This window comes from Plutella xylostella, chromosome Z (assembly GCF_932276165.1).
Source record: "Plutella xylostella chromosome Z, ilPluXylo3.1, whole genome shotgun sequence".
Taxonomy (NCBI): Eukaryota; Metazoa; Arthropoda; class Insecta; order Lepidoptera; family Plutellidae; genus Plutella; species Plutella xylostella.
This window is the reverse complement of record NC_064012.1, coordinates 14,055,172-14,080,721: the sequence shown is the minus strand read 5'-3', so window position 1 is coordinate 14,080,721 and position 25,550 is coordinate 14,055,172. Positions and strand designations below refer to the sequence as shown.

General features: G+C 41.4%; 1 protein-coding gene across 7 annotated transcripts; it reads left to right on the top strand.

Moving 5' to 3' along the window:
• Positions 1-25,550, top strand: LOC105386473 (activated Cdc42 kinase-like). 7 transcript variants are annotated; one of them, XM_048632592.1, is made up of 28 exons: positions 1-130; positions 824-899; positions 1,496-1,676; positions 1,960-2,133; positions 4,829-4,978; positions 6,530-6,678; positions 7,696-7,836; positions 8,239-8,398; positions 8,758-8,889; positions 9,297-9,397; positions 11,544-11,646; positions 12,100-12,244; positions 12,777-12,880; positions 13,454-13,543; positions 14,629-14,727; positions 14,846-14,892; positions 15,032-15,157; positions 15,444-15,455; positions 15,656-15,762; positions 16,135-16,187; positions 16,917-17,068; positions 19,667-19,724; positions 19,847-19,876; positions 20,365-20,578; positions 21,343-21,486; positions 22,127-22,144; positions 23,186-23,307; positions 24,067-24,394. In XM_048632592.1, the coding sequence occupies exons 1-28, from the start codon at positions 127-129 to the stop codon at positions 24,241-24,243; spliced, it is 3,069 nt and encodes a 1,022-aa protein (XP_048488549.1). In that variant the 5' UTR covers positions 1-126; the 3' UTR covers positions 24,244-24,394. The 7 variants fall into 7 exon arrangements, with proteins under 7 accessions (XP_048488549.1, XP_048488544.1, XP_048488543.1 ...); XM_048632587.1 differs by lacking the exon at positions 23,186-23,307 and having other exon boundaries at positions 827-899; positions 24,067-25,550; XM_048632586.1 differs by lacking the exon at positions 23,186-23,307 and having other exon boundaries at positions 24,067-25,550.

The window sequence follows — 25,550 nt, the reverse complement described above, 5'->3', positions numbered from 1 at the left end:
TTTTGTTGATGCCTTCATTAGTTTTTCTAAATAAATATTCTGCGGCACTTGGTGATAAAATATTAAATATTTGTCGGTATACAGCCCTGGCGACTTCCAGTTTTGCTTTTCTTCAATGTCAGAATAATGGGTAAGAGTTATTGATAGTATTCGTTGTTTATTTCATGAGTTTTTAAAGATTTTTACCGAAAGCTTCGTTTAAGTTGAGTAAGTTAGCATCCAGAAAATCCAGAGGATTGCCCATCCATTAAAGGAAAGCCTACACAGTGGTTACGGGATTTTCACTCCGTTCTCGAAGTTGAACTTAAACCTATACTTTCTTGATAGTTGGAAAAACCAAGATGTTTGAAGGTATTTTTAATTTACCTATACCTTCATATTGTAATAAAACCCACGCTGCCGCCGTACTTTCTCGAATGTGATTCTGAATATATGTTAATATGCTCAGTATTACCTTAAGGGCGTGTTCGAGGCTAAATATCAGTTGGCAACTTAGCATTGTTGCACATATGGTATTTTTTTTATCTTAAAAAAAACATACAGTGATGCATTGATAGATACAGTACTTCTACTTATAGTTGTAGTTTCATTAATCAATACTAAGTTGCTATACACAACCTGAAGTTGTACACTGTGAAGTCAGGATCTGCTCTGCTTCAAGTGTACAAAGACATTATAGGTCTTATTTTACTGGAGTTAATCCAATATTCAGGGTATTCTGAATTAGTTCCCTACCCTACATCTTTCTGCATATTATACCAATATGGCAGATGTATTGTTACTGTAAATAGTATTTCTAATAACAGAAATATGTTGTTTCCAGAAGGTTCTTTCGAGGACCAGATTCTGCTAGAGTTTCTGGAGGAAGCCGAGCTACAGCAGTATCACAAGTTGTTCAGGTATGAGTTAAGGAGGTTTACTCTAGTTTTATGTAAATGTTCAAATGTTATTAAAATTTAATCAAATTATACAAAATAGTTTTAGGGTGAGTTGCAGCACTTGCAGCAAACATTTAATAGTAATTATGACAGCTCTAAAAAGAGAATTTCTGCCTTCAGAATCAACATCAATGACATGGTTATCATATTCTTAGTTGCTCACAAACTTTCAGACTGTAAACATGTAAGTAAAAGAAAATCACTGTATTGATGAAAAAGTTTTACTGATACGCGCAATAGAAACGGGAGAGAAGATAAGTGATGTTGGCAAACGCTTTGGCTTCTTCTAATTCAGATTTTTCTTCTCTCCATTTAAGGACAACTATCTATAACGCCATAAAATGCACAGTCCCTTCAGTGTTGTTATATAGAGTTTACACTGTATTGTTAATTATACACAATGTAGTAGATCAGCAACTGTATTTATATACTAATCTGTATTATTCCAATTCAAATCATAATTATAAATAGTTAATAGGGTATGCCAGCCTATTTCCCAACCATCAAGAGAAATTTGGTCTTATTTAGTACTAAACCATTATTTTAAATCTTTACAGGGAATCTCTGAAGGTGTCAAAGTTATCTCAGCTGAAGTATGTCTTCTCTGAAGACTTGGCTCAAATTGGGCTCTCCAAACCCGAGCAGAGACGCTTCAAGAAAATCTACTCCAAATACTTTCCCAACCAGTACATATCCAGAATAAAGAATCTGTTTCTACCAAACAGACGTCACGAACTGGTAAGATAAAATGTATTTTCTTATTTAAGCCGCAATCTTTGTTACCATTGTGCGATTTTATTTTAAGAAACCACTCTCATCACTCTTTTTGAAATATGCACATAGATAGATACACATTGATATGACATCAAGCCTATCTAAAAATCAGCACACTGTGTTTCTATTTCATTAACATAAGATTTACTTCCTCTCAAACTAGATAAGATTATTTCTTTCATCTATCTTACATAACATACTTGCGTCAACCCTATTGCTCATAGAAGGCAAATATTTTTTCTTTCAGCATAACCATGGCCCCAGCTCTTTGCCAACTGATCTACACCTTCTCTCGGAGAGCACCGTCCATGTGCCATCCAAACACATCATACCAAAGGATGACATCACTATCAATAAAGAACTTGGGATGGGGCAGTTTGGAGTGGTGCAGCAGGGGACTTGGACCACAGGCAATCAGAGGGTATTTTATTCTATTCTATACTCTGCATGTACCCAGGGGCGTATTTACCCTAGGGCTAAAAGGGCTACAGCCCGGGGCGGCAGGCGGCGAAGGGCGGCCTACCGGCCTACCGGCCGCCCCTGGACTTTAGGTTGAAGGATTAAAAAAGTACAGAACAATATTTTAGGACGTAACCCTAGAACGGCCCTGAGCCATCTTTGCAAATGTTGATTTAATGTCTTAAGAAATATGATAAGTATGAAAGCCGCCTTCGTTCTTTTCTGAACCGGTGGAATAGTCAAATTTTTTTCCGCCTTGGTAGGTATTTGGTAAGTTTTTTTTTGGATAACTCAGTCGCCCGCCCTGCACAAGTTTATTTCTAAACGTTCTAAAATGTACTCGTCTATCCAGATTTTTTTTGTTCTTCCAAAGATATCATTTTTTATGCAAATCTATCACCACAATGTTCCTATACATATGTAGGTCGGTAGTCGGTAGGTACTCTAAACTTCTTCTTTCGTGTCAGTGAACATGCGAATTTTTTAATTTGTCTAGACCAAAACGAAGCAACTTTGATAGCATTCTGGTTGGCCTGGAGTAATCTTCCCGAGTTCAGCTGGAAGGGCACAGGGGGCGGAGAGTACATGCTCCATAGTCAGGGGGCGGTACCACAGTCGCATAGGTAGGTTGGTACCAACGGTATAGCCCCACTTGCAAAGATTGTCCTTGCAGCAGCCTACCTCTGTTTGCAACCGATTTAGAGTCTTCAAAATGTGCCAGGGGAGACTGATACCGGGAGCAAGTTTTTCCTCAAAAGGTAGGAAAAGATCCTGGGGCTGCTTTTCCTACCAGAGCCTTAGCCTTGCGTTTTTGTGGGTTTTCATCAGTTAAGGACACCACACTATTTAGAAATGCTCTTAAGGCGGGAAGTTGCGGCAGTATGTGAGTAAAGTGTATGTCTGTGTCTTGCTTGCCTTTCTCAACAGAACATGCCACTTTTCGCCGTATGCCAGGGGGTGCTATCCCAGCCAGAGAGTAGACCTTGTAGAGCGGTGTCGGTTTGAGGCATCCCGTTACTATACGAACTGTGTCGTTAAGAGCAAAATCTAGTTCTCTAGTATGCGCGGACCTTGCCCATATCATCATCAGCCAATAATCATCCACTGCTGGACATAGGCCTCTCCCAAGGAGCGCCACAACACACGGTCCTCGGCCTTCCTCACCCAACCACTAACGGCTCTACCCGCCTAAGGTCTTCAGTCCAGCGGGCAGGAGGGCGTCCCACGCTGCGTTTGCCTGTTCGTGGTTTCCACTCGAGAACTCGTCTACCACAACGGTTATCGGTTCTTCGGCAGATATGACCAGCCCACTACCACTTCAGCTTGCATATTTTGACAGCTATGTCAGAAACCTTAGTCCTCTGACGGATAACCTCATATCTGATACGATCCATCAGAGAAACCCCAAGCATAGCTCTCTCCATAGCACGCTGAGCGACTTTAAATCGTTGGACCAGTCCTACCGTCAGTGTCCACGTCTGTGCACCATACGTCATCACTGGCAGGACCCTGTGTCACTCCGAGGTATTTTGGTGACGAGCAGTGCTGGATTTTTTAAGTATGAAAGCCGGCCTTTGTTCTTTTTTGAACCGGTGGAATAGTCTATTTTTTTCCGCCTCTGTATTTTTTAAGGAAATCCAAAGAAAAAAAAATGTCTCAGTCCCCAAAGTTTATTTCTAAACGTTCTAAAAGGTACGTACCCGTCTATCCAAAAAAAAAATTTTTTGTTCGGAAGATATCATTATCTGTGCAAATCTATCACCACAATGATATTATACATTTATGTAGGTCGATAGGTACTATACACTGACTGCTCTTTTTGTTTTCTTTCAATCCTTGATGGGGCGGAAAACTACAGGAGCCCAGGGCGCGCAATCTTTAAATACGCCCCTGCTTGTACCTGCACCAGACCCTTTGAGCATATCCCAACATAACAGGAATTCAACTTTATGATGCTGAAGGCCTCTTAGGTCTTAACAATCTCCTTAAGCTTGGTCCATTTCTTATTATGCTGGCCACTGTAGACTGGTGAGCTTAATTTTCACATCTATTTCATCCAACCCATCATGTCCCCACTGCTGGGGCACGGGTCTCCTTCCATAGAAGGAAGGGTTTAGGCCTAGTCCACCACGCTAGTCTAGTGCGGGTTGGTGGATCCCAACCCAACACAAGCAAGCTTGTGCTGAGAGAGTTGTCAGGTAAGTGGGCATCTGACTAGGCTTAACGACTGCTGCCGACGCTGACGCAGGACCCACCGCTTGACGTGCCGTCTGAAGCATGGAAGCAACCAGAAAAGAACCACTTGAAATTGGTCACCCATCCAATGGCTGAAATGCCAGTTGGTGCTTAACCTCAATGATCAGTTACGATCACTGAGGCCCGCTAGACTATGGACGCTTCAGATCTATATGACGTAATCTAAATACCTGAACATTTATGTCTCGCAATATTTTCTTTCTCCATAAAAGTACAATTCTCCTTTCCTTTTCTTGATAACAATACCAGACTTCCATTGTCTTTAAGTTAGGTTATATTCGCAACTTTAGTATTCTACTCCAAATCTTTACCACTATCCTTACATAACCCCTACACCCCACCTTAAGGTCTACTAAGGGAAGTCTTGGAGTCTCACCATCCTAACAAATCCCCGTTCGCAGATCCAAGTGGCAATCAAGTGCCTGGGCCACGAGCGTATGACGTCAGACTCGACGGAGTTCCTGAAGGAGGCGGCGGTGATGCACGGCATCGAACACCCGTTCATAGTGCGGCTGTACGGGGTGGTGCTGGACGTGGAGTCGCTGATGCTGGTCAGTGCTTTGTTGATATAGTCACACTGCTGACGACATCCTGGTGCTGCTACACGGGATCGTTATCGACGTAGATAAGCGATATCACAATTCAACATAAATACCTCGCTGTTATTGGTGGAATGTAAAAGTACGAGTTTATCGACGCCAATAACGACCCCGTGTAGTGACCGCTCTTGCTGTTAAAATGTGTTGGATTTTGTATGACAGCCTTGTGCGGCTCGGCTATTGTGATTTGAATTCTGTCAGCAGGTTTATCAGCACTGTCCTGTCTCTGTCTTTCTGTACTAGAATCTTCTTCTTCTTCTTTCGTGTCAGTGAAATGCGATTTTTTATATTTGTCCAGACCAAAAAGAAGCAACTATGATAGCATTCTGGTTGGCCTGGAGTAAGTCGTCCCGTGTGCAGGTGGAAGGGCACAGGGGACAGGAGAGTAAATGCTCCATAGTCTGGGGGGCGGTACCACAGTCGCATAGGTTGTTACCAACGGTATAGCCCCACTTACAGAGATTGTCCTTGCAGCAGCCTACCTCTGCCCGCAACCGATTTAGAGTCTTCCAGATGTGCCAGGGAAGACTGTTACCGGGAGCAAGTTTTTCCTCAACAGGTAGGAAAGGATCCTGGGGCTGCTTTTCCTCCCAGAGCCTTAGCCTTGCGTTTTGTGGGTTTTCATCCGTTAAGGACACCTCACTATTTAGAAACGCTTTGCGGCTCTTAAGGCGGGAAGGTGCGGCAGTATGTGAGTAAAGTGGATGTCTGGAGTCGCATTCTTGTTTGGCTTTCTCAACAGAACATGCCACTTTACGCCGTATGCTAGGGGGTGCTATCCCAGCCAGAGAGTAGAGTTTGTGGAGCGGTGTCGGTTTGAGGCATCCCGTACTAGAATGTAACAACTATACTTTGTAAAATATAGCTTGATACCTATGACAGCTGTCAAATCCATACATTTTATTTGTCATTGTAGCATGAGCCCTACGACAGCTGTCAAATCCATACATTTGTACGGGGTGGTGCTGGAAATCGAGTCGCTGATGCTGGTCAGTGCTTTGTTGATAGTCACACTGCTGAGATCCTGCTGCTGCCGCTACACGGGATCATTATCGACGTAGATTAACGTTACTATATCGTAATTCGCCATAAATATGGAGCTGTAATTGGTGGAACATTAAACGAGTTTGTCAACGTCAATAACGACCTCGTGTAGTGGCTGCTGTGGTTGATACACCTGTGTGTTGGCTATTTTATAGCAGCAATCTGTGACTCGACTATAACATTGCCAACGGTAAATGGGAAAGGCGAGTGATCCTGTCAGCTGGATTGGGTGGAAAATTGGGGTGTACAATGGAATGACTATTATTACTGGCTAATGCATTCATGGTCACAAACCCTAGACGCTCTAGTATTTGTCACTGACACGCTAGAAATGTAAACATTAGAATATTGCTTTCAGACTGTTTCTACAGCAAACTAGCCCATCAAGCCTCTAGCTTTTAAGACATCAGACCCACAACTTTATACCTTTCTTTTCACCCATCTCTCTCTCCCACTCAGGTCACAGAGCTAGCGCCTCTCCGCTCGCTCCTAGAGTGTCTCCGCGAGGTGTCCCTCCGCCCGCACTTCCCCGTGCCCACTCTGTGCGAGTTCGCCGAGCAGATCTGCAGCGGCATGACTTACTTGGAACAGAAGAGGCTGATACATCGGTGAGTTTAGAGCATTATAGAATAGAATAGAATATTCTTTATTTAGCTTATATACTTTTCAACATATACGTACAAAAAAGGCGGTCTTATCACTAAATGCGATTTTTTTCAAGACAACCTTTGAAGGGTAGAATACTTATTTTCAAATAGGGTCCAGTGTACTAAAGAATTTAGGAATAACATTATATAAATATTATTAATAAGTATACCTACAAATATTATGCATTATGTATGTTGAAAGGGCTCATGTGAACGTGTGACGTCACGCTGTCCCCTATGGTGTAATTAGTGATTAGTGACCCTGACTGCTATGCCCTGAAAAGACAAAGTCTTGTTTAAAGATGCTCATGTTTCTTGGGTGTTATTTGTTAGTGTTGTGTGTTACCTCAAACGATATTATGACTATAACACTCCAGTTTTGGAGGAGGATCATGTTCTGCAGATGCTGTGTGTGTATCTTCAGGTAGCTCACCACAACACGTGTGACGTCACACTCCTATGACACCACCTGCGAGTGGGAGTGATACATTTTCGTTCATATTGATCTAAACCGCGACTTTTTCACGTATGGTTTTTTGGCGATATGGGATTTTATTTCAGGCAATGAGAATGAGAAGCTTGCGCGTTAAAGCTACATATTATAATGAAAGGCAAATATTAAATCAATGTAGGTAGTTCTCTTTCTGTAAGCACTGCGAATGACGTAAATCTGTAGTGCGACTGCGAATTTGAATTTAAAATCTGTTTCATAAGATCGTAATCTCAAGACCCGAACTCGTAACTTGCGCGTATGCTCTGCGACTTAAAAGTATCTTCTTCATCTAATTTTATGCCTGTTTATTATTATTATAAATTATTTATTGCACCTAAATTTGCATTACAAAGGCGAACTTAATGCTAGTAGCATTCTCTACCAGTTAACCTCTGGTGATGTCGAGAAAGTGATTGGTATTGCGATAAGCTGAGAGGTAAGAAGTTTATTACATCACTCTTCATGACAATTTTTCTCAATTCCAGTGACCTGGCAGCCAGGAACATTCTGGTGTTCAACAAGGATCGTGTCAAGATATCCGACTTCGGCTTATCTCGGGCACTGGGAGTCGGCAAGGATTACTATCAGACCAACTATAATGTGAACCTCAAACTGCCAGTCGCATGGTAAGTTAACAATGCGTTGATTTAATGTTTTTTAAGGCCATATAACTATGAGGACGCAAAGAGTCCGGCTATAATATATTTAGCTAAAACAAGGGACTCTAGATTCGAATGGATAACAAAATGAATTGACTTTTTTTCCGGTGAAGGAATGGAACGCTTCATCATTGCGTAATCATCGACTGCTGGGCATAGGCCCCTACCAAGGAGCGACAAAGCACTCTTGCCTTTCTCATCCAGTCACTACCGGATACCTGCTTAGAAGGTCATTTGATGAGCGGTCTGGATAGCATTCTCGTCTGTTTTGCCCCTTCACTGTTCATTGATTCTTTCCCACTATCAACTATCAGGTACAAAAGATCAAAACTAGCATCTCCTCATACATAATTGTTTTCCACATCCCAGGTGTGCCCCAGAATGCATCTTGTACCTCCGCTTCACCACTTCGAGCGACGTGTGGGCTTACGGGGTGTGTCTGTGGGAGATGTTCACTTACGGGTTCCAGCCGTGGGTGGCGCTGACTGGCCAGCAGATATTGGAGGCTATAGATTCGCCCAACTGTCAGGTATGTCGAGAAATGTCGTGTCTTTCAGTGTGCTTAACACGAGTATTGTCGACTTAAGTCAATTGTTAGTAATTCAATAGGTGAGGTCACTGGATTTTGTATGCGTTTAATTAGTTTTTAACGTTAGTGACAGGGGCGCTGATCAATATGACATACAAATTGCGATAGCTACGTATCGTAAGTACGCTATCGACTTGTCCACAATACTTGTGATTCGCACACAGTATAATATCAATTCTCTCCTAGCGCATCTGTAATTCCCATACAAACAATTCAATTCTCGTCTCGCCTCGCTGGTGAAAAATAACCATAAAGAAGAAAAATTACTACAACTAATCTATCCATATGTCTCACTCTAGCGTCTAGAGCGTCCGGAGCTGTGTCCGGAGCAGTACTACATAGTGATGCTTCACTGCTGGGAGCACGACCCCACGCACCGACCCAAGTTCAGCCAGCTGCTCGTCAAACTGCAGTCTATTCGCCCTGAACAGGTAACTATGAATGAGAAGAGAGGATGTTACCGCAATCGACCAATAGCGGCTGAGCGCACCAATGGTATGCCGTCGAGAGTTTTTGACCATTTGTATTTCTTTTCACACTTAGTCGTATTACATGAAGTAGATCTAGTTCATGTGGTATGTCGGCTATTATGATGACTTAGTGTAGATCATGTGGGGTTCACCAATTTACGACAAAGTTTTGGGCAAGGATAAATGAGAATACTCAGTGGGTTTTTAAGTAGGTACTGGTTCGTTAATCTGACTGGCTAATAATTTTACCGCGGTGTCAAACCATGGTCTAGCTATTATAAAAGTCTACTTTTGGTTACCGACATCATGTCGCTAATATACTAAAAAGAAGTATACTATTTTATTTAAATATTGCATTTTTTGTACAGGTGCAAGCTACCCAAAACTTCCACAAGCCAGATGAGAACCGTCTTCGCGTCAGCTACTTGGAATACAAGACCGGCCAGACTATTACAGTGCTGGGAAAGAAGTAAGACATGTTTTACTATCATAATACTAATTCTCATTACCATATTTGTCCGTTTTCCATGCATACTTACAGTTTCATTCCTCATCTCAATACTATGATAACGAAATATTGTTGTTAAATGTTTCAATGTTGTTCGATTTAAGTGTTGGCTTGCATATGTGTTTGTATTCTAATGATGGGTTAACTTTGAAACAACAAAACTTATTTATGAGACATTATAAAAATTATTCATTAGTTCTAAAGATAAAAATATGTCTCATAGGTGTAAATTTTAGTTTTGCTATTTCATTAACCCATACTTATAACAACTGGAATCTAATTATAACAATAACATTATAATGATATGTATCTTAACGGTACTGTATAACTTACCACCTATTATTGTGTTTATGCGTGTATACTATGGTTGTACATGGCATGTGTGTATGTATTTTCTAACATATTTATTATGTGTCGCTCATGTTTTCAGGTTATTTGCATTTTGACAGCGGACCTCATACTAATACTACATAGGTAAATGTTTTATTAACCCTGCTTTACGATGCTTGTGGATATGCTTACAATAGCGTTAATACTCGTAGTATACAGGTATGTATAGCTATAGACTGGTATAACAATCCCAAAAAACATTTTATTTACGGTTCAATTTGGCGGCTGACGACATCAGACGATGAGTCGCAACGTCACTACGAGCTTGTATGTATTTCTAAAGGACTCGTTTGGCGGCTAGCGACTTGTATTAGTAGTAGAAAGAAACCAGTAGTGATCCAGGACATGTCTGCATACAATTTACAACTTTATGCTTTCACTGCACGGCATTTTGTGTTATATTCATCAACAGATTTTGTAGACTACCTTAGAATCGGGTTTTTTAATCTTTAAATTATTGTTTATTATCTTATGTATCTGACTTACAGTTCCCCAAAATTGATAATGCACATAGAAATCTTCGTCATTGTTCGGCAACTGTCGTATTCCCGAGCGTTAGAAAACTATTATGTATTTAGAGTGGTTAAGTGCATTTTCTTCATGAAATTTTAGTAGAATTATGTAATTGGTGCTAAAAGAGATAATTGATTTATCAGTAACGAAATTTGATTCAATAATTCATAATATTCCATAATATTAAAATTTACTTCGAAAATGTTACAGTAGGTACCTACTTTTCAAGTGTCTTACTGAAGCTGATGTAAAGATGGATGAAAGAAGGTTTGAATAACACAAGGTTTATATTATAAGGAGAAATGGATTTCAAACGCAGATTTATATTAAAAAAATTAAATCTCAGTTCAAAAGTATTTACAGCACTGATTATTTCACATTAATAAAAATGTTTACATTAAAATCTCAATTCAAAAGTATTTACAGCGCTGATCATTCACAATAATATTACAATTACAAACTTGGTCTTTTGGGTGTGGCTTTATTGGCAAAGTGAAGTCTATCAATGTGACGTATATTTTATTCTTAAATGTGCCTCATAATATGGCGTCGTCAAAAATAATTAAAGTTGAAATTAAATTCACATTTGAAAAAAATAACTAGAACGATGTGTAATTGCAGCTCTTTATAATTCCACAAAAGTAATATTGATCTTGACCTTGAGACCCTTGACTGATCGGTGACAGCCACCGACCGCCCAAATTGTTTTCGATTATGTGTCACATGATATTGACTACTATTTCTTTCGAACAAGGATCAAAATGCAAGTGCTTTGTTTAAGGCACTGATTCGGGTGTTTCCGGGAATACGACAGTTTGCGAAGATTTGCATGCGCATTATTAATATGGGAGAACTGTACATTATGTTTGCACGGTATGTTATCCAAAATCATACATTTGTAGTAGTTATTTAGTTCTCACAAAATTACAACGAATGACAATAGCTATGGTAGTTTTTATGTATCAAAAATTGCATAATCATCATTCTTTATACTCCTCTACTGCCCACAAAACACGCATGCCCTATAGTTCCCTATGTAACTGTTTTCAGTCACAACAACACTTCACTATGGTATAAGCAGGCGACAATACATTAATAACCGACATTTATAGTACGTAGTTAGCATAGAATTACCATTCTTCTTTACTCCTCCGTTGCCCACAAAACACGCTTGCCCTATAGTCCCGTATATAACTGTTTGCAGTCACAACAACACGTCACTATGGTATGGAGTGTTGGCAGGCGGCGCCTGCGGCCTTTTCGACCCCGCTTGCACCAAGCCCGTCGTGCCTAAAGGAGCTGCCAAGGTTAGTTTTATTTATTTATTTTATAATTATTGTCGGCTCACTAACTCATTACTAGGCAGCATAATATTGCGTATGAATATGTAAATGAAGGAAGTAATTATGGTATCTTGCGCGGTGTCACTCTAACTGTAGTTGCAAGAATACTCCTCCCTACTCACATTTATGTAACTTTCGCCATTTTTTTAAAGGATCAATATGGTCATTGGTCTTACTGTAAAGTAAAACATGGTAAGGAAACTAAATAAAAAAAACGATATCTATGAATCCGATACCATGGCACGCTGTCTATTACGTGAATGGAAAATCACAAATAAAAGCCGGTAAAAGTCGGACTACTTCTTCGAGGATTACCCGCCGCAAACTTACGTTACGCAAAGATACCATCCAATCGCTTTACCCTTTATGCAAAACAACACTCTAACCCCAACATCATAACAACTTTCCCCTCCCCAGCCGCCGCGTCAAGTGGTGCCCCCCTACCAGCCGTGCAAGGAGCTGGACCAGCAGCCGCTGATCAACCCGCACTCGCCGTCCTTCCTCACCGGCGCCGTGTCCATGCCGCCGTATCCGCTGCTCGATGCTGAAGCTACTGCTGATGGTAAGTGAGACTATGCAGCAATCTTGACTAGAATGGCAGCATTCTTGACTAGAATGGCAGCACACTTGATGTATGTCAAGATGCGTCAAGTGGCGCCCCCTACCAGCCGTGCAAGGAGCTGGACCAGCAGCCGCTGATCAATCCGCACTCGCCGTCCTTCCTCACCGGCGCCGTGTCCATGCCGCCGTATCCACCACCAATAGTGCTATTGGTCCACGGAATTTATTACGGACCCATCTCACTCTGTCAGTGTCGGAAATGGTAAAGTGGTAAATGGTAAATGGCATATTCAGGACTCGTTTTTTTTTACCTTAACATCTAGTGTCCCACTGCTGGGCAAAGGTCTCTCCTTGAACATTCCACATATCCCTTTCTTGGCCCTGCTCACACTATTCCGTGCTAAAATTGTCCAGGTGGTCCCGCCATCTCCTTCCTGGTCAGTACTCGTTAGTTTTAAAAATAACTATAGTTAACTGTATATTAGATCATTGCTATCAGGTACGTCTATTACATATCCACTTCTTATTCGCAGTGTCGGCTTCGGCCTCCACATCTGCAGCGGAGATGTGCAGCAAGAGCTCCCGGAAGAACGGAAAAGAGAACATCGTCAGCTCCGGAAAGGGAATTTTGAACAAGGTATGAATTACTTTCCAGTCTAAATCAAAGGGGATCACTTTGGTTAGATTGAAAAAAAAAACTTTCAGAGCGCTCTGCTGTGCTAACCATGCTAAATTATTAATAAGCTTTTAAGTATTGTATACCAACTATTTCTATTCTATTCTATATATCATCATTTTAAGTCTTTTTTTTTGAAAAGATGGCTCAGGAGTTTCTTGCCTTCGTTCTTCTCTTAAGACAGAAAGAGCCCCCCCTTACCCGGACGGAGATAAGTTTTTAAAAATTTACGTTCATGGCTCGATATTGTTGTTAAACGTGCGGATTGCATTACCACTCTCGTTCTTTTGATTTATGTAAAGCTAGAGTAGCCTTTCTCTTCAAACCATTGTGCTTATTAGATTGTAAGTTTACTTATAATGTTTGCAAACGGAGACTGTCAATGCGTATATCTTCTGTCATTTGTTTCATCACAATGACCACTAGATGTGTTACGCTGCGCTAGCCTACGTACGTACGCATCATTCTATGTAAAAATTCGAAACTGAAATTTTTATTAAAATGTTTTATAGCAATAGTGTTTTATTTTTGTAGGTAAAAGCCGGTATATTCAAGAGCCACGACAGCGCATCGCACAACATTGAGCCTGAACACGAGTACTCTGAAATTGGCGAGACTGATAATGTGAGTAATTCATATAATATTTGCTTGACACATTTAAATTGATAGCCAATACTTAGACAAACGGGGCCTAACAGGTCGTCTCCAAAGGAGAGAGAATCGCGACGAGTTATTGTTTCAAGAGCACTCAACCATCATCATCATCATCATCACCAGCCTCTAGCAGTCTACTGCTGGATGTAGGCCTATCCCAAAGCACGCCACTCGATCCGGTCTATAGCTTCCGCATCCAATCATTACCAGCCACCTTTCGCAAGTCGTCACCCCATCTAGCCAAAGGGCATCCTACATAGGTTCTACCTTTTTTGGCATAAGATTTTTTTGCCTAATCTCGTATTGCATAGTAACGTTTGGTCAAAGTCTCGTTACGCCGAAAATCGTATGGCATAAATCTCGTTTAGTAAAAAGTTATTTCGCATAACATTGTTTAGCCTAATAATGGTATGGCCAAATCTTGAATAGCCTAATAATGCTATGGCATAGGTTTATACAAAGTAATAATATTCGTTTGGCTTTAACTTTGACGGAGCGTCTCTCTATTTAGCGTAAACTGGTGCCTTGTATTGTTTCCGCTGTTTGGAAAACGCTCCGCTCCGCTTCGCTGCGCTCCGCTTTGGTTTTGATGAACATGTGCACCTAACACGCTCGTCCTCGCTTTGCTCGTCGTCGCACCTATTTTTAAGTTTCGATCTCATGGGGTTTGTAATAATTATATTGGTCAGTTATATTAACTTTCGATTTTTTGATGATACAATATCGTGATTTTCGGAATGTAGGAGAAAAATACCACAATTTTTACATTTACTACATACTTAATATATTATTTATTAAGATAACATTAGGAGAAACAAGATTATACATAGGTATAGACGAACATAAATTTGAGCAAACGAAACTTAAGTGTTTAAAGATTGTGCCTAAAGAGTTTTAGACGAAACGAGCCTTATGCCACATAAGTCTTGGCAAAGTGATGGTTCGGCCAAAAAAGTTTAGACCATACGAGTTATGCGAAATGAGTTTTGGTCAATAAAGATTATGCCAGATGAGCGGAACCCTCCTACATACTATACTTTTATTTATTTCTGCAGAAGGGCGGTACGGAATTCAGTCAGATATTACTGCAGGAAATGGAGAGTATTATAAAGAAGACCAACACTATGTCCCGCTACTATCACTACAGTGACTCGGTGAGTTTTTAAATTATATTTTATTAAGCATCTATTTGCTTCATCATCAAAAGATTTCCCGTGGCTTTTATGGAATTTTCGGCCTTACTCACTAACGTCATTTATGGTTTTATTGCAGAATAATTGGGAAGCACCTGATTTCTTTGATGACTTCGGAAGGGGAAAGTGAGTATACCAATAACATTGCATGAGTTCCTATTAATCTCAAATCAAATCTCCATACTGATGTATGATACCTCTATCCAAAAAACAGTGTGTCAAGGTATTCCTTCTGTAATATCCACATATCCTCTCACACAAACAGAGCCCACACGATGTCAGCATCGGAGAAGAAGCGCGGCTTCCACTCGGGCACCATGAAGCCAATGTCAGCGCACGACACCAAGACTCTCGACACTGCTGTCGCACTCGCCAACAAGATTACCACCAGGTAAATATACAAGATCTGGTAACATGGTAACCAACCGGAAACGCTTAACAGAAAAAACACCCATAACTAGTTTATTAGGGCTAAAGTTATTCTTTACTAGCTGTTTCCCACGAGCTTCGCTTCGTAACAAGCATCCATAATAACTCACGTATAAATACTGTAGTACATAAATAAATTTGTACTAAGGCGAACTTAGTGCTACCAGCATACACCACTTACTTATTTGATGGGTTATTTATTATGCATTTACATAACTAGTATTTTTCTTCTTCCATGCATCCGTTAGAATGTTGCTCAGGTAAAATGCCATAACCGTTACATTAGGCTAAAATATTTTATTTAATAAACACGTACAAATCTATGTTTTAAAATTAAGCCTAATTTATAAAATATCCTTGCGTTTCCTATTCCCTCAATAATAATTTGATAAGTAAATTTTTACACTGCCCTAGTCTGAAAGCCAGAAATTATGAATTACTTTTCGCTATTTATTTTCAGATCCATGAATGATCTGGAGCCAGGCAAGTGGGGCACTGAGGAAGACAACAACATATTGAAAGAACTCACTAAGAAGGACAAAGAAGCGCCTAAAGAAGAACAAGATGGTGAGTATATTATTACATCCTCAATTATGTACGAAGGCATGAATGATGAAAATATAGATTGGGTTGGGTTTCCTAAAATTACTCGTATGCGAATAATATAATAGTTTAAGGCCCTGTTCCACAATGTCTGGTTAGTGGCTACTTGTGAGATAAAATACATGCTGTCACTGTCAAAAATATAATAACAGAGAGTGACAGCTTGTATTTTATCTCACAATGTCTGGTTAGTGGCTACCTGACGGATAAAATACATGCTGTCACTTTCTGTTATTATTTTTTAGACAGTGACAGCATGTATTTTATCCGACAGGTAGCGACTAACCAGACATTGTGGAACAGGGGCTTAATATAACAAATGTTTTTCTTCTTCAGATAAACCGTGCCGCAACTTTAGCGAGCAAGCTAGAAGCGTTCCTGATATACAGGTATTTACTACTTCACCAGTCCCGTCCAATTTTTACCTTTCTTACCCGATGCCGAAGCCGATCCACTTTGGTGTATGAAATAATAGACTTGCCCTATAGTCTATCTATAGTTTTCCATCCCACAGGAAACAATAACGGAGGAAAGCAAGGCGGCATACACGACGTTCATCGAGCAGCCCTCTCTGGTGTCCAGTCTGATCCCGCAGCTGGCGGCCACTCAGCCGCTGACGGGCGGCTCCAGTGAGGACCTGGGCAGGGATGGCAGGAGGAGCTTGAGGTGAGGATATAATTGGTGTTTCTTGAGGTACGGTTTTTACATCTTATTTTTGACAAGCTGATCCCGCGAGTTTCGCTTCGCCTTAAAAAGTTTTCCCGTGGGAAAACCGCGATAAAAAGTAGCCTATGTGCTAATCTCCTGGGGGGTAGAGAGACTATAACAGAGGAGAGCAAGGCGGCGTACACCACGTTCATCGAGCAGCCCACTCTGGTGTCCAGTCTGATCCCGCAGCTGGCGGCGAGTCAGCCGCTGACGGGCGGCTCCAGCGAGGACCTGGGCAGGGATGGCAGGAGGAGCTTGAGGTGAGGATATAATTGGTTTTTCTTGAGGTACGGTTTTTACATCTTATTTTTGACTAGCTGATCCCGCGAGTTTCGCTTCGCCTTGAAAAGTTTTCCCGTGGGAAAACCGCGATAAAAAGTAGCCTATGTGCTAATCTCCCGGGGGGTAGAGAAACAATAACAGAGGAGAGCAAGGCGGCATACACGACGTTCATCGAACAGCCCTCTCTGGTGTCCAGTCTGATCCCGCAGCTGGCGGCCACTCAGCCGCTGACGGGCGGCTCCAGTGAGGACCTGGGCAGGGATGGGAGGAGGAGCTTGAGGTGAGGAAATGAATAGAATAATAATTATGTGATACGAAATAACAGCACGACAATAACAGATAAAACATTAATGAACAGTGGTTGGTAGGCAAAGCAAAATTATTGCACTGCGTTACTTACCGGTAGTATGCTATACAACTTATTTTTTAATTTGAAAAAGTTAAAAGTACTCGGAAGGGTACTTTAAAACTGCTATGAATGGAATAAAATCTAGGACCGAGAAATTGACCCCACCATATACAGCATGCTGAGCCATCCATGAGCGAATCAACCATTTAACTATTCGTGAAGACCATGTATACCCAGGGGCGTATTTAAAGATTGCGCGCCCTGGGCTCCTGTAGTTTTCCGCCCCATCAAGGAATGAAAGAAAACAAAAAGAGCAGTCAGTGTAGAGTACCTACCGACCTACATAAATGTACCTAGGTAGGTACTCGTCTATCCAGAATTTTTTTATTTTTTTTTTCTTCGGACGATACAAGGTGGTTCACGAATCACCCTATTGGAAGTTGCTCTCATTTGTGCAAATGGCAACGCCCATTTGGCCGATATCAATTTCTAGACTTTACCAATAAAATTGTAAAGGTTCTAAATAAACATGATCAAAATACAGAATCGAAGTTTTTCATTTAGAAAAACAAGAGAGCCAAACAACATCGGATGACTTCTTTTGGTCCACCTTGTATCTAACTTGTATCGTCCGAACAAAAAAAAAAGATTTTTCTGGATAGACGAGTACATTTTAGAACGTTTAGAAATAAACTGTTTGTTTCTAAACGTTCTAAAATGTACCTACTCGTCTATCCAGAAAAATCGTTAGGCGTTTTTTTTCTTTAGCGCCGAAACTGAGTTAGGCGCACGCTTCACGTAGCGTCAGCGACTGAACAAGTACGCGCGTGTCGGGAAGCGACCAACACGCGCGTGCAACATGCGCGTGGGTGTGTTTACCAGCGTGCTGCACGCGGCAGGAGCACGCGTGTGCTCCTGCCGCGTATTATTTTTGTATGACACGCGCGTGCGCGCGCTAACTCAGTTTCGGGCGATTTTTTTTTTACTATTCCCCCCGGTTCAGAAAAGAACAAAAGCCGGCTTTCATACTTTAAAAATCCAGCACTGCTCGAAACCAAAACACCTTGGAGTGCCAGGGCCACTAGGTCATAGATCCCTCACGTACAAAACCTGCTGCCAAAATACCAAGAAGTCATTCAGCTCCCGAAACAACCTTCTGCGACGGCTTACGTCTACCGGCTGGGGCGCCTCTCCGCAAGTTCTACGAACAAGTAGCCTAGCACTCTGCTTCTCAGCTGCCGAATTTGCCTGCCCCATATGGGCCAGGTCCGCACATGCTAGAGTAGAGAAGTAGATTTTGCTCTTAACGACACAGTTCGTACAGTTGGTAACAGTATGCCTCAAACTGACACCGCTCTACAAAGTCAACTCTCCGGCTGGGATAGCACCCCCTAGTATACGGCGTATAAAAGTGGCATGTTCTGTTGAGAAAGCCAAACAAGAATGCGACTCCAGACATCCACTTTACTCACATACTGCCGCACCTTCCCGCATTAAGAGACGCAAAGCGTTTCTAAAAATAGTGAGGTGTCCTTAACGGATGAAAACCCACAAATCGCAAGGCTAAGGCTCTAGGAGGAAAAGCAGCCCTAGGATCCTTTCCTACCTCTTGAGGAAAAACTTGCTCCCGGCAAAAGTCTCCCCTGGCACATTTGGAAGACTCTAAATCGGTTGCGAGCAGAGGTAGGCTGCTGCAAGGACAATCTCTGTAAGTGGGGCTATACCGTTGGTACCAACCTATGCGACTGTGGTACCGCCCCCAGACTATGGAGCATTTACTCTCCTGTCCTCTGTGCCCTTCCACCTGCACTCGGGAAGACTTACTCCAGGCCAACCAGAATGCTATCAAAGTTGCTTCTTTTTGGTCTAGACAAATTTAAAAATTCGCATGTTCACTGACACGAAAAAAGAATAAGTGTAGAGTACCTAGCGACCTACATGTATAAGAACATTGTGGACATTGTGGTGATAGATTTGCAAAGAAAATGATATCTTCCGAACAAAAAAAAATATTTTTTCTGGATAGACGAGCACATTTTAGAACATTTAAAAATAAACATGTGCAGGGCGGCAATTTTTTTTATTTTGATTTCCTTCAAAAAAATACCGAGGCGGTAAAAAATTAGACAGAAAAGAAGAAAGGTCGGCCTTCATACTTTAAATCAAATTTCTTAAGACATGAAATCAACATGTGGAAAGATGGCTCAGGGCCTCAGGCTTACGTCCTAAAATATTGTTCTGTACTTTTAAATCCTCCAACCTAAAGCACAAGGGCGGCCTGCCGGCCGCCCCTGGGCCGCCCTTCGCCGCCTGCCGCCCCGGGCTGTAGCCCTTTTAGCCCTAGGGTAAATACGCCCCTGTGTATACCGTGTTATATCCCATTCCACGGGGAAAGACATCAAATATGTACAAACAAAAACTACCCTTATCCGAATGTAATAAGGGTTCTGTTAGATATCTTTGCCCGTGGATTGGAATATAATATGTTTATTTAAGTGTATGTCGCTATAATATTAATGTCATTTACAGGTGCAACATCAGCCACCCACCGCACAGATATCCGGAGAAACCAATCGCTACAGTTGAGGTAAACAAATAAATAACTCATGAATAACTCAGATTAATACTTCTACTTTCTCATCTGTTCTTCATCACTTCAAGCTAACGATTTCATAATTGATGTGTCTTATTCTTACATGCATCCTATAGATCGATTATCACCATGAATATTACAACGAGGTAAATAATTGCTTGATGTTGTACGTTTTATGAAAAAAAAATGGTTATTCGAGCTTTTGGGCTTCCATGTATCACGAAGTAAAACTATTGTAGTTATTAGACATTTTTGTTTTATCTAATACAAGGTTTATGTTATAGCTCTAAATTTTAATTCCTCTGCTTCCTAAACTTCCTACATTGTAGCCCCTTTATTCATAGATAAGTTATAGGACGTTTTAGCTATTGAACTGTTCTGTCCCTCTCTGACAAAGAACAAAGATGTGTACCCTAAATGAATTGTACTCGTCCAAAAACGGCGATACGGCTCGCAACTTATTACTTGAGTACAAATGTACATCTAAACCCCTTCGGGGATTACAGTCGCAAGCATGTAATTATAAATTTCTGCAAGAACAAAAGTTGTTAGAATCAAGTTTTATATCACCTCCTGCCGGCTTGCGTTAACTTACGGAACACCCTGTATCTGTATCTATACTTACACCTTCCAGCCTCGCTCCAGCACATCCAACGACAACGAGCTAGCCCTCCCACCACGAACATCCAAGCCCAAGCTGGTGGACAAGCCGAGACACGTCCGCAAACACCCACTGCTGACGCAGCCATCGCGCCCGGACGCCAAGAAACCGATACCGAAGAATAACAACATCTACCAGAACTGCCACATGCAGGCTAGGGAGAAAGCGCAGTATCAGAATCTGGGTGGTACGTATGCTTGTGTGGTTTAACTTTTACTGAAGAGAGCCAATATCTACCATTGCCACACTTTCCCATATGCAGGCTAGGGAGAAAGCGGAGCAAGCGCAGTATATCAGAATCTAGGTAGAACCTACGTATAATTGTCATAGCTGACGACTGACATGTTATTTGAATACGTATTCTTAGAGCGAGCTTGGTAAGCGTCCATCTATCGTTATCGTACGTATCGCATCAAACGGTTTGTCATAAATGTATGGAGAAGCTGCGTCGACAATTCCGATGAAGCGGACGCACTTGTCTAAATAAATGCGATGCGTCCGTTGCGTACGCTGCCGACAGATGGACGCTTACGTTTAGGCCCACACTGTTAAAATAGTACCAATGTTAAGTAGATTGGGGTGAAAATAAATATTAAAGAAAGAAAGAAAGATAAAACTTTATTTGACAATGACAGCAATCATACTTAATTATACACCATAATATATAACTTACGTATAACTTTGCTGTCCGCCAAAAAGGCGTCCACTCAGCTATTGCAGCGCCCTTGGCCACAGCCAAGGACACCGCACTGGTGTTTCAGTGGAGGCCTCTTTAGTAGTGACGCACAATAACATTAAATAAACAAAAAAAATGAAAGACTAACAAGGGAAACAAAGTGATTGGTGCGCGAGCGACGACATTGAGGCGGAGCGCGTTCGCCCTATTAATATTACCCCTTTATAACCCCCTGTATAATAAAGCAATCATTTCCATGATATACTCATTTCCAGACGAAGGCGTCGACGTGTTCGACGGTGTCGTCAAAGACACGAACCCGTTCAAGTCGCATGCAAACCCGTTTGAGAGCTTCATGCCTGACCCACAGCCCAGCACCAGCGGTACTGCGTTTTACGAAGAAGGTTCCTTAGTTAAAGGTAAGGTAGTCTAACCACTAACGAAAAGAGAGGTGTAGGGATTAGCGAGTGTTGTCCATCTGTGCCGTAAAATGCCTTAATTGAAGGTAATGTTTTTGACCAGAAAATGAAAAGGAGAGGTGTAGGGATTAGCGTGTGTCGTCCATATGTGTCTTGAGATTCCCTAGTTAAAGTATTTGAACAGACAATGAAAAGAAGAGGTGTTGAGATAAGCATGAGTATCTGTGTGATTGTCTGTTGATACGTAGTACAAATGAAGGATAGGAGTAGATATTACTAGAGTTTATTTATTTATTTAATCCTTTATTGCACAACTTTACCATGTGTTGTCTATTTGTGTCGTAGTCAGTAGATCAGTAGAGTTTGAAAGTGTGTATGCGTCGATTGAAATGTGAAATTATGTCCTGTGAGAATGCTGAAGTAAAAAGAAACCTGTGTCATGTGACTGTCTGGCATAAGAAACAACTACATATATACACAAAAAACAGTGCCATACATCAGAAGGACCAAAACCCTTTCGTAGGTATAACATAATGTACTCTTGCGTAGATGGCTGATCTAAATGAGAAATTTATAGAATAAGATTTATTAATCATTTTATTTTCTTTAAACTTGCTTCATCTGGATGAACACTGAACAGGTCGGAAATCTTCAGCTGGTTAGTATAGATTAAGATATAGATTTAATGGTGTTTTTTCTATTCATCTAGAAGTTCTAAAGTGAAAACACAGTTACACCTGTACTGGTAGGTACATAGTTTTACTTTGATATCATATTTGTCTTTGGTTTGACAGTAGCCAATGAAAATGATTTTAATTCAAGATGGCTGCCGGTCCAACCAATCACAAAAGAGCTTTCATTCAAGCGACACAAAGATATTTATGTGTTTAATTTTCTACATCATTATTTTATGCTATATATTTTGTGAAGTCTATTGTTTGTCATGTTTATTTTGTGTATGTCTATCTTATTCGATTAGCTGTGCAATTTCGTGTATCTTTAGAATTAAGATCGACTCGCAAGGCGAATTCGTAAGGTGCTCAGTAGACAAAAAGTTCTCCGCTGATTGAGTTAGTGGCGTATCGGTTCAGTATCTCAAGTAATCACAGTTTGCTAGTTTTTGCTGACTCTTCGTGATTTTTAAGCTCTATGAACTTTTTGCCTACTGTACTGGCAAACTTACACCCATATTCCAAATCATTTCCTTTCTTTCAAAATTTAAAAACTAAATAGATATTTTCGGCTAAGTATTTTCCAAAAGTTCAAGTTCAAGATTTTTCTGTCTAAAAAAGTATGAATCGATAATTTTGCCTTCAACTGTGAAGTTACATAATCGCACAGCTATACACAATCATGAATAATTTGACACTTATCGATTCGAATATTCGATTTAATTTCGCTGGGCGTTTACAAGTAGAAAACTGTCTTTAAAGACCTCTCGAATAGAGAGCGTTTCATCAAATAAAACATCTGAAACCAACGAAACCTAATTCTTATTTACCTGTAATAAGGGTTTTGGCCCTAAAACCCCTCCTTCATTGGAAGGAGACCCGTGCCCCAGCAGAGGGGTGAATGAAAGGTTTCGACAGATGCATTATTCGGTGAGCCACTCTCTCACAAAAAGTGTCAAATTGTCCCACACACCGGGTACAATCTAACCGACATCACCGCATCACCCGGCGTGAATAACCCGTTGCAGACTGTACGGAACACGTGTCTCACGAAGACTTGCTCGAGTTTGCTGATCAGAAGCCCTGCGGGAGACAACGCGGCGCTGAGTCTGACGAGGTCAGGGTCATGATGAAAGTACTCAACAACCAGGTCAGTAAACATATGGTGAAGGAACTTTGTCGGTAGTGGAAAGGTGGCAGCGGTCTTGAGGTAGCATCATGGCAGGGGGTGACTAATGTGACTGGCGAATCCTTTCGCCGCGGTGACAAATAGTAGTTGACCTAGTGTTTGTCACTGATTATGGAAATGTTAATAGTAATAAAAGTCATGCCTGCCTCTGATAACATTCACCTCTGTTGCACTATTGCAGTGGTAAGGTTAAACTAAATAGCTAGTACTCTTATAATTTTAGTTGCTGCATCTCAAATAAATGTTAATTTCTTATGATGGTGATGGTAAACTAACTAATAGTAAATGGTAAAGGTATCATACAATACACTTTATTTGCACAATTATATTATGTTACACATCATTTCATCATTCAATGTTTATGATAATTTAATAACGTAGCAACTAAGTATATGAGGAAGGCTTGGTGTTCATTGGAAGAGGCTTATATCTAGCAGTGGACAATAACAGACTGATGATGCTCAAAAGATCGCGCATATTATGCCTGGCCGCTGTGCAAAAATATCGCCTTAAGCAAACTATTTTAATTTTGTTGTATCGCACGAAGTTGTTGAAAAAGGACATTCTGATCTTTTGTTATACGGCTAGCTATACCTACCTCTTTCGCAACACCCTGTATACAACACAAACGAGCATTAAAAACACAGCGTTGCGGCCCGTCATGACATGCCCGATCCTTCACTAAACCCCCAACTTCACCCCACGTATTCCGCCCCACAGATTTCCCGCACGGAATGTCTAGAAGCCCTGGAGCTATGCAACTGGCTGGTCCACTCGGCTATCAAGGCGGCGCGAGTGCGGCTTACTGCTGGGGCTCCCCTCAGCGACTGCGTCAGGGCACTTACGGAACACCAGTGGGACGAGACGCAAGCTACGCCTCACGTTACGCACCGCTAGATGGCGGTAGTATGTTTGGCTACACAGCAGAGATGAAGTATGTCAACGTGCCGGTAGATGGCAGTGTTAACGGACAGGCTAAACACCCGCGATTGTTGAAAGATCCGGCTGTTAGGAAATGTAGTGATGTTTATAGCAGTAAGTATAAATTTCGTTTGCTGCCTGACCCGTCTGTAGAGCGTGAGACAGGTTTCTTCTCATTGTCACCACTAGGTGGCGCTGTAAATAGCCAATCACAGCGCATTTCTAAAAGCCCGCAACCATCAGTGGTTCGAGACTTTAGTTGTGCCTCGCCAGATGGCACTGTCAGTCGTCCTAAATCACAGCCGCTCGATACGGATGTTTATGTAACAATGTATAAATTTCGGCCATTGCCTGACCCGCCTGTAGAGCGTTCGACAAGCGTAGTTTCATATAGGCGACCACGAGGTGGCGCTGTAGGCAGCCAATCACAGCGCCACTCGCGATCAGCACTGGTTCGAGACTCAGCCCGTGCCTCACTAGATGGCTCTGTCAGACGTTCTCGATCTCAGCCGCTTGATACGGATATTTATACGGCTATGTATAAGTTTCGGCCTTTGCCCGACCCACCAGTAGAGCGAAACACAGGTGTGTCACGGCGAGGCGGCCACGTAGTTACAAAACCAGTTGTAGATGGCGCTTTGCAACTAGCTCCGCACGGTTCGCCGGGTATTTATATGAATATGAGTAAGTTCCGGTCGAACCCCAACCCGCCTATTGGACGAGACAAAAGTCCGGTAGATGTTGCTGCAAACGTCAGCCAATCACAGCCCTCTTCGCGCAGATCCGGCGGGAAACACGCATGCCGTGGATGCGCCACTTACAAGCCTCTTAAACTGAGCAATGACTACATAGAGTTAAAGCCATAAGCATAGGAGTCAGAAGGATAGTATTTAGTTATATAGTATACGTGATTTAACCAGCCCTCTATAAAACTAGATGTAAGAAACAATAGGAACGGAAGAGCCGGTATAATTTATAAAACAAAACAAAAATGGTTGACAAAATCGAAGCTTACGTCAATATTCCGTACGTAAGTTCCCTCCAAAATACAGTCAAAAATTTCCACCTATTTACAAATTATATTTAAGTAAACATTTTTATGTACTACATAGCTTTAGATTATACCCACTTATTTATCTTATTATTTTTAAGTAATGGTACTTAATTAATTTAACACCTAGGATCTGCGATGAAATGGTGGCCGATTCCTATCCACTCGCCTTTTGAGTGTAGTGTCAGCATCTATGGTAAAATGGTCACTTACAGTGTGATAGTTATTGCGT

Excerpts from the sequence above, each read along its gene's own strand:
- LOC105386473 (XM_048632586.1), top strand. Across the intron at positions 2,134-4,828 it reads GGACCACAGGCAATCAGAGG|ATCCAAGTGGCAATCAAGTG; the intron begins GTATTTTATTCT and ends CCCCGTTCGCAG. Across the intron at positions 4,979-6,529 it reads ACGTGGAGTCGCTGATGCTG|GTCACAGAGCTAGCGCCTCT; the intron begins GTCAGTGCTTTG and ends TCTCCCACTCAG.